This window comes from Trypanosoma conorhini (assembly GCF_003719485.1).
Source record: "Trypanosoma conorhini strain 025E chromosome Unknown Tco_14.4_contig_00505, whole genome shotgun sequence".
Lineage (NCBI taxonomy): Eukaryota > Euglenozoa > Kinetoplastea > Trypanosomatida > Trypanosomatidae > Trypanosoma > Trypanosoma conorhini.
The window spans coordinates 1-8,569 of NW_021704588.1; the positions used below are offsets into that span (position 1 = coordinate 1).

At 56.6% G+C, this 8,569-nt stretch overlaps 4 protein-coding genes across 4 annotated transcripts, besides 3 other annotated features; all 4 read right to left on the minus strand.

Annotated features, from left to right (window-relative positions):
• Window positions 1-1,323, minus strand: Tco025E_06972 (putative flagellar antigen; the record flags this gene model as incomplete). The annotated part of the gene is made up of 1 exon (XM_029373839.1): window positions 1-1,323. One exon carries the CDS (start codon window positions 1,321-1,323, stop codon window positions 1-3), a length of 1,323 nt encoding a protein of 440 aa, XP_029226084.1.
• Window positions 1,324-1,362: 39 nt separating this feature from the next.
• Window positions 1,363-1,381: a microsatellite.
• Window positions 1,382-1,655: 274 nt separating this feature from the next.
• Window positions 1,656-3,815, minus strand: Tco025E_06973 (uncharacterized protein; the record flags this gene model as incomplete). The annotated part of the gene is made up of 1 exon (XM_029373840.1): window positions 1,656-3,815. The coding sequence occupies one exon, from the start codon at window positions 3,813-3,815 to the stop codon at window positions 1,656-1,658; it is 2,160 nt and encodes a 719-aa protein (XP_029226085.1).
• A 1,062-nt stretch (window positions 3,816-4,877) lies between these two features.
• Tco025E_06974 (uncharacterized protein) lies at window positions 4,878-7,343 on the minus strand (the record flags this gene model as incomplete). The annotated part of the gene is made up of 1 exon (XM_029373841.1): window positions 4,878-7,343. The coding sequence occupies one exon, from the start codon at window positions 7,341-7,343 to the stop codon at window positions 4,878-4,880; it is 2,466 nt and encodes an 821-aa protein (XP_029226086.1).
• A 78-nt stretch (window positions 7,344-7,421) lies between these two features.
• Window positions 7,422-7,458: a microsatellite.
• A 229-nt stretch (window positions 7,459-7,687) lies between these two features.
• Window positions 7,688-8,401, minus strand: Tco025E_06975 (HD superfamily hydrolase; the record flags this gene model as incomplete). Its single annotated transcript, XM_029373842.1, has 1 exon — window positions 7,688-8,401. One exon carries the CDS (start codon window positions 8,399-8,401, stop codon window positions 7,688-7,690), a length of 714 nt encoding a protein of 237 aa, XP_029226087.1.
• A 65-nt stretch (window positions 8,402-8,466) lies between these two features.
• Window positions 8,467-8,484: a microsatellite.
• Window positions 8,485-8,569: the final 85 nt, after the last annotated feature.

Sequence of the window (8,569 nt, forward strand, 5' to 3'; positions counted from 1 at the left end):
TCAGCCTTCGCGCGTCCGCCACCGGTTTTCAAGCTCCTCAACGTGCTCCGCAGCCTCAGCCTTCGCGGCGACCGCCACCGGTTTTACAAGCTCCTCAACGTGCTCCGCAGCCTCAGCCTTCGCGGCGTCCGCCACCGGTTTTACAAGCTCCTCAACGTGCTCCGCAGCCTCAGCCTTCGCGGCGTCCGCCACCGGTTTTTCCAGCTCCTCAACGTGCTCCGCAGCCTCGGCCTCAGCCTCAGCCTTCGCGGCGACCGCCACCGGCTTTACAAGCTCCTCAACGTGCTCTGCTGTCTCGGCCTTCGCGGCGGAGGTGACGGCTTGTTCGGTTTCTTGGGTGTTTGTTGCCTCAAATGTGAGGGAGGTTTCCTCTTCTTTTGTGTTAGCCTCCTGGGCCAGTGTACTTTCTTTTATGCCTATTACACTGCGCATTTGTTCGATGATGTAAATCCTATCTTCGAGTTCTAACCGCTGCATCCTTTGCCTTACGACTGTTTCATCATCGGTTACACCGACAATTATTTTCTCGTCGTAAAATGCCTCGCAGAGCTGTCGGAAGGCCAATCTTTCATCCATTTTCTGCGCCAGATAACTGTAGTAGTGCTGCGACTCGAGTGAATTGCGCTCTTCCACATTTCGCTGAAATTGAAGGTCAACTAGTCGATGACGTTCTGCAAGTCGCATTTCTCGCAGGAGACGCTGCTGCAGTTCATCCCGCTCCTTCCATTGTTTGTGCAGAGCCTCACGCCTGGCAGTGCCCAGCACATCGGTTGCCGCCTCAGACAGTGTCATCTTTTCCAATTCGGGGATGAGGGAATCTAGCATCCGCGAGATGCGGCGCACAGCGCGGTCTTGCTCCGCCTGCTGACGCGCTCTTATGCGCTCCTCCACTTTCTCGTCTAGGAGAGCCTGTTCCTGGGTGTGCTCGTAGTTGGTGATCACTTCCTGTAGGCGGGAGGCACGCCATAGGCGCATGCGCTCGTTTATGCTCGCAATTTCCTCTTCAACCGAAGGAGTGTCGTTAACCACGTGTCGTTGACTAAACAATACCGAGTTGAGCACTGGGCGTCCTGCATCGGGCAACGATTCGCAGACTCCGGTGTAGAAGTTCATGTCGTGCATTGCATCACTCAATAAAAGCCCCTTTGAAGCATCCTCCGCGGCTGCAGCACCTGGATAAATGGAAGGTCCCATGGGCTTCCGTACAAGGGACATAGAGAAGTAATCTGGCTTGGTGGGCCTTGCCGTAGTAGGCCTTGCCGGACGCAATGGTTGCTGCGCATGTTCCACTGCTCCTCCCACCGGTGCTGTCGCGGAAAACATGCACTGTTGTTGATATTACTGTTCGTCAGTACCCGATACTGTTGTTGTTGTTGTTGTTTTCTTACCCTTTTGCTTCAGTTGGTGCCTCTTCCTTCCGCTTTCGCTCTTTACTGTGCCGCGGTTGATATACGAATGCTGACGCAAGCCTCGTCCCAAATCAGGCAGAGAGCCAGAGGAGGAAAACCAGCAAGCCCGCGCAAACAAGGCGCGAGGCCCGTAAGGAAGTGAAGGGTGACAAACAATCCCAGAAAGCCAATGTAAGAAACAACCCACAGCCACATGAAAAAAAAATCTTTCCACGTTAACGTACAGCTCCTGAGAGTCTAAAAGAGTTATTCTCCCTCTTTTGTGCCATCTGCCGTGTTGGTTTCAGCGGTGGGGTTTGTGGGCGGCGAATGAGGACTGGGGTGATATTTGGGAGCTAGTGTGACCACTGGCTCATGCGGGTGAATCCCACTTGTGAGAATAAACACGTCTGGGTGCCGCCTGAGGTATTCTGTAATGCCGCCTGATCCCCGAGGAAACATTTTGCGCCGCACTTTGCTGCTGATGAATTTCGGTATGTGCGAGGGGAGCAGCTTCCGCGCTCCGCAGACCTCCAACCGCGCCGCCACGATGGAAACTAACAAGCGAAGCTGCTCCTCAGGGTCATTTAGAAGCTGGTCTTTATAGTCATGCGTTGTCCGGGAGGAACTCCTTGCAGTGTCCTTGTCTTCCTCCTGAGCTTGCTGGGAGCAATCCATCGTGTGGTCCTCCTCGCCGTCCGGGGCGGGGGCGTCCATCCGTTGGACGTACACCTGTGGGGGGATCTCCACCAAGCGGAAGAGGTGAGGGTAGCCCTTCAACCACGCACGCGAGCGCGCATCCGTGATGCGCCGTACACTTTCTGGGAGCAACTGCGGCAAGTGGCCGGTGAGAAGCAGCTGGCCATCCAAGGGAAGGATGTCAAAGACGTAGTACGCCAGCACATCCGGGTGACACAGGGGACTCGCACCCAACTCGCGCAGTGCAATGCAGCGCTTTAACAGACGTGTTGTGTCGATAACCCGCACGCGCAGATGATTGGGGAGTTTGCTCAGACTCTTACCCCTTGTGGTCCCAACCTCAGCAAGCGCCTTCTCCAGCTCGGTGAGCGACGCACTGCGGTACAGCGACGGCAAGTAGCGCTCCTCGTCAAGCCAGAAACGCACCCCAATAATGCGAGCGGGGTCGCTGGGGTCACGCTCAAAGTTCAACAAGGAGCGTCCTGCGTCCGCATCTTTCAACCCTTCGGCCTTGCTGCTCTCCTCACCTGCAATGGCCAGAACAACCGCTAAAGGCTGCGTCAGCCACTCGCCCACGATATCCTGCAACTCTGGGAGCCGCATGAACGTGCTTGTGCGCAGCGCACGGCACATGCGGTAGAGATTGTAATCCTCAACTAAGCTCTCAACATTATGCGGCGCCAGCGTGGCACCCCCCCTCGTGGAAGACACACTGGGAACGCAGAAGCGAACGAAAGACGAGCTCCTTGTAAAAGCGGTCACCGAGGAAGCATCGCCGCGCGGAGCTGCTTTCCCATCCATACCTTTTCCCAGTACATCGCGACGAGTCTCGCCGCGCAACACTTCCTTAACCTCATCTAAGCTACTCTCATCGGCAACTTGGACCCAACGAAACGCCTGAAGCACCGCTTTTTCTCCCGCCGCCCCTGTCTTCTCGATGTCGGCGGATGCCGTTTCCTCAGGCCCAATTGCTGCCGCTTCTTTTGTTGCCGCTGCTGCGGATGATGAAGATGGTGAGTTGACGAGGGTGTATTCTTCTGTGAGTACCCATAGCTCCGCGTGTCCCACTGGGCGCACATGTTCACGGAAAAAGTGCTCCAACATGTGAATATGCTCCTCCCCTTTCTCCCCATGAGAGGCGACACATGCAGCGCCCGGCAAAGGGCTCGTCACGTGAGTGCAGCTCATGAGACTCTCCAAAGTCATAAACCGGCCTGGTGACTTTCGAATGCACGCTACCGCCGCTTTGTCACGAGGCGTCTCCTTCTCGCCTCGGTTCGCCCCTTTACTGCCTTCCTTGCCGGAAGTCACCTCGCACTGGACATGGAGAAGCGAGTTCTTTCCACGAAGAAGACGGTAACGTGAGGGAAATTTTTCCAGGTGACTCTTTAGTCCATTTTCTAACTGCTCCAGTACCTCATCCGGGAGCAGTTTGGCCAGCTTCGTTAGCGGCATCGTGCGGTGCGGCAGCACGAAGGAAAACACTGGATCGTCGTCCTCGGCAGCATCGCGGGACGAAGACGTGCCACCGTGCGTGGAAGACCTCGGGGGAAGGGAACTCGTGTAACGGCGCGCAGCGTGCAGCGGAGTCGACCACGCAGGAAGCATCGCGGTGGGCCTGCCGCAGACTGGAAGAAGGCCGCTGAAGCGGGCAGAAAAGGATGAGGCAGGGCGCCTGCGGAAGAGCGGCGACAAGGCACGGAGCGAAAACGCTTCGCGCGGCGACATGCCGGGCCCCTCAACTCTCCTGGGAAGCGCCCAGCAAAACGGCCCCGCCCTCGTCACGCCTTCACCCTCCGAGGGGCAGCGTGAAGCCACCTAAACAGGGCTTGCGAAGGTTGCCAGCATAAAACAAAGGCAAAAAAAAAGCAAATAAAATAGGCGCAAGTCGCGCCGCATACGTCAACACACCCGCGGCAGTCCGACCCCAAAGGAGAAAAACGAACAAAGTGAAAGAAACTGCTGATAAGCAAAAAATAAAATTAAATCAAGGGAACAAAAATGACGTGGGAAGGAGTGGTAGCGAGCTACTCTCCCCAGCCGCCTCCCTGACTGTGGTGCATCGACGCGTTGCCAGACAGGCACATGCCTCTTCAACAACTCAATGGAAGGGAAGTGGAGCACGCGCATGCAAAAGAAAAACAGTGAATAAAGTTATTGACCACCTCAAGTGTTCTGCTTTCATCGCCCGAATAAAACATACTGGACGCCCCCGTTCTGTCCAGAACGGGATTCGCCCATGCCCGCTTCCCCCCCCCCCCCGACTTCAACGTCCACAGATGGTATTTGGGGTTCCGTATTCCTCTCCACTTCACCCCTCGAAAAAAAAGAAACAAAAAACACTCTCCATCGTTTCCCTTGCCAGGGTGTCTTCCACAACCCAAACGCCACGCATTGAATGAGTTTCCGCGGCACACTGCGTGGTTATGGGGCCAGCCGCTTAATAAGCACCGCACCGGGGTCATTCTGAGCAGATTGCCGACACGGATTGAAAAGACGGGAAGAGAGGCTGGGCGTCGACTCCCTCACCGGGTGAGCATGAGCAAACATCAATGTTATTTGCCACCTCACTGTCCTGCGCCAGCGCCGCAAACCAGAGCCCTTCCTTGCGCCTCTCGCCCCCTCCCGCACGCGCACACGCAGCAATGGCCTGCTTACTGCAGGCACGCCATTGTCAAGCTGGACGTCCTTGCCGTGTGAGTGGAACCCAACTGCCTCGTTGGCGGCCTCATAGAGACAGAGCGACCGCCGGCCGTGCCGAGGCGCACCACCCCCACCGGAAGACACGTGTCAGCATCGCACAGCACTGCCTCCATCGCCTGCCAACACTTTATTTCTGCGGGGGCCGCAGGGGGCACCCACTCGCGTCCTCTTCGCACAACGCCTATGTTTATATTGGTGCTGCTGTTTTTCGCCCTGCAGAGGAGAAGAGGGTGCAGACCATCCAGGGACGTGGACCGGGGCATTGCTCAGAAAGGGCAGAATACGCGAAACTTTCTCAGCGGCCGAGAGCAAAAAACAGGCGCCGCAACTGCTGCTAGCGTCCCGGTGCTCGATTGCGCCATCCGCGGTCGGTTCTTCATAGCAGCCGTCCTTTCCTTTGCTGGCAGCCGCGCGCAGTGCATCGCGCGTGTGCAGTTCTGCCAGCTCCCACCCCGCGTCATCCCACACCCACGCGTAAGCAACGCGAGCGCCAAAGCGCATTGAAAAAAATGGCGCTGACGTCAGTGCCCCAATGTGCAAGAGCTCGGCAGGGTTTCCCGGCTTCAGAGCAAAGAGGGAACTTCCCTCACGCTGGTGTTCTCGGCCACCCTTCGCGGCAAACTTCAGTAGCACGCGTCGATGTGCGTTAGACGGCGAGCAACGCAGTCGGGCCATGCGGGAGACCTGAAAAGAGGCGTTGGCGCCGCTCACGTCGGCAAAGGCCGGACACCCAATCAAACGCAGCAGCGTCTCCCTTTCCTCTTCGCCAATGACTCGCACGTTGCGAGTGTACCCAAGCGACTGACAGCGAAGAAACGCCAACGCCATTTTCTCATCCTCACGACGCGTCGTTCGCCATGCGGTAGCAGAGCTGTCAGTAAGAGATGCGAAAAGATGCCTGGCAAACTGAAAGTGTTGCCTGCAATTTCGCCACACAAGAGTACCGGAGCTTCCCCATTGGGAGGAAGACTCCGCAGACACGACAAGAATAGACATAACACAGCGGTGTACGGGGAAAGTGAGGTGGTCAATGGTTTCAACTGTTGTTGGTAGGGATGGGAAGCAGCAAACCGTCGTGGCTCTCAGTAGCGATGACGGGCGAGCTTTCCCCGCTTCTTCCCCTTGTGTAGCTGAAGCACCCTCCTTCGCTCTGCGCCACCTTCCCACAGCGGCATTCACTCGCCTCCGTATCCATTGCAGAATAACTGAAGCATCTGTTTCCGATGGCGTTTCGTCTCCCGTCGGCCTCAGAGCATCCGCACAGCACCAGAGTTCAAACATGGAGCACATCGGTTTTGCCGCACCGCAGGGATTCCAATGAGAAATAAGTTGAATCTTTAGCTTTCGCTTGGCACGTGCCCCAAATTGCACAGGCGCAGAGGCCACAAGAAGGTACGTAACGCCATCGGCATCACCATTTCGTAGAAGTTTGACAGGCACAACTATGGGTGCGGCGTCGGAGTCAGACGGCCCCGTTTTTGTGCTCGGCAAGCACGTCGCTTGGGGGTTGGTACGCCGCAAGGACCACATGTGCCCGTAAAACACGCCATCCTCGCAACGCTGCCAGAATGCCTCCTGCGGCGCATTATTGACCTGTGACGTTGCCGTCGCCGCCAGATGCCTTGTGTGAAGAGCAGCAGGGGGTGCTCCATTTGTGCGCAGCATCAAAAGATCCAACACCTCCTTTGCACCCAAAGAGTGCCAGGGTTTCCGTGGTTGGACCGTCCAAACACACACATGCGAGCGTTCGGCCGCAAAACACAGGGGTGGTGGGACGGCCATTGGCTTGCACTCAGGTCGACGGTAAGGCTTTGCCTGTGCAGAACATGATGGCAGCCGTGCAGCCCAACGCTGTAGCACGCGATGCTGCTTCCGCCGACACTTCATTGGCACCGCGACCCTTACCGTCGGAAGCCTTGGAGGGACGCCATCATCAGCAGAGGATGAGGGGCAGCAATCAACACGTGTTTTGACAACGCCATAATGAAATCGACGGCACAACCGCCAATGGGAGGGAAGCCACAGCACAGCCGTGCGACCTCCACTCGAGGAAAGAGCGGACGGCGAGCCAGGAGGTGGGGCAGCAGCAGCAGCAGAGGAGCCACAGGTGCAAAGGGGAAGTTGCATCTTGCCGTGACGGAGGGCAATATGCCGCCGTCGCATTCGGCGTCGTGCCGTTGCCCGTCGCCTCCACGCAAGCCGACGCCGTCGCCTTAAAAGCAAACACCACGCCTTATACGTCAGCGGACGTTTTTTCTTCTGCACTTGTCCTGCGTCTACAGCAGCTGTCGATGCAGGCAACGGCGCCCCGCCCTCCAACAGTCGCCCAAAACGCCTGGAGCGCCGTGAGTGAAACTTCGCCAACCGCACTACGTCGGACAGCGGCACATTCGCGGAGGATGGGCGGCGGTATTGAACAACAGACCGCGGCTTGGGGGGAAGCGGAGGCTCAAACCCACCATCGCCCTCCTCACGAGGTCGTTTACGAAACAGTAGGGCAGAAAATGCTTCCACCTCCTCCGCACGACCGCTGAGGAACTCTGCGACATCCATCACGCAGGCTACTAACCTCAAGAGGCGTCCGTGCGGACTGCAGTATTTATGTTACTCTGCAGAGTAGCCAAGGGAAGAACAACAAACATTACGCACACACACACACACACACACATATATATATATATAATAGGAAGACATCTTTGTCACGAAGGAGTGGGAGGAAGAGTGACAATGCAGAGAATTTCCACCACCTCCACAAAAAATACCAAAAGCTGTGGTGAGGCAACGCCCGCCCACCGCCAAGGGAAAGAAGAAGGAGAGCAAAAAAAAAAGAATAAACATAAAGTATTAATATCGCATTCTTGTTTATCTCGTTCCGGTAGCGGTAGCACAGGGGAGAGTCACACTGACGGCAGCCCTTGCTGCTCCCACGCCTTTAAAGCCTGCTCCATTGCCGCATGTCGTGGAGCGGCTAGAAACTTGCCTGCAGGTGTTACTATAAACTCCGTTGACAGCCGACTCAGCTTCTCCGCGAAATGCTCCTTCACCGCCTCCAGGCAGTGCCGCCGCAAAGCCGCATCCCAGACCTGACTTCCCTCCCTAGCCATCAGGGTGCACCGTGTGTACATAAGGCACCGCCGCAGCCCTTCCTCGCCAATGGCTTCAAGTTTGTCGGCATCGCTCACGACATCTCGAACAAAAACCCAATCGGGCGGCAATTTCGCTTCGAACCACCGCATGCCATGCTTCTTCTCCTTTGAAAAGGAGACAGCTTCCACGGCGGTGAGGGCGTGATTGAGCGCCTCCGCGCCGTTCTTCCCCTCATCTACTATGACCCCCTTCTCCGCCTCCAGGAACTCCCGCACCTGCCGGAGAAGCGCGTTTGCCGCATCGTACTTGTGATCCGCAACGTCGTGAAGCATGGCGACAAGTATGACTCGCGAGAGCGCTAATGCGGAGCGCGCCGCCGGCCCACGTTCCATGTGAAGGATGAGAAGAGCGTTTTCCGTGACCCTCTCCATGTGCGCCAGGCCGTGCGTGGCATCGCGGCCAGCGCACACGTCACCCACAAACCTTTGACACCGCGCCCACAACTGGAAGTGGCCCGTCTCCATTCCTTGCGCCCCTTTCCCCCCGATAAAGAAACCAAAGCGGCGTTGAAGCAAAAAGAGGACAGCAGTATATATATATATATATACTTGAAGACATTTTGTGATCGCAATCCAGTAGAAAATGCACCTCACAGCTGCTAAGTTTCCTTTTGCCTACCCCCCAAAAAAAAA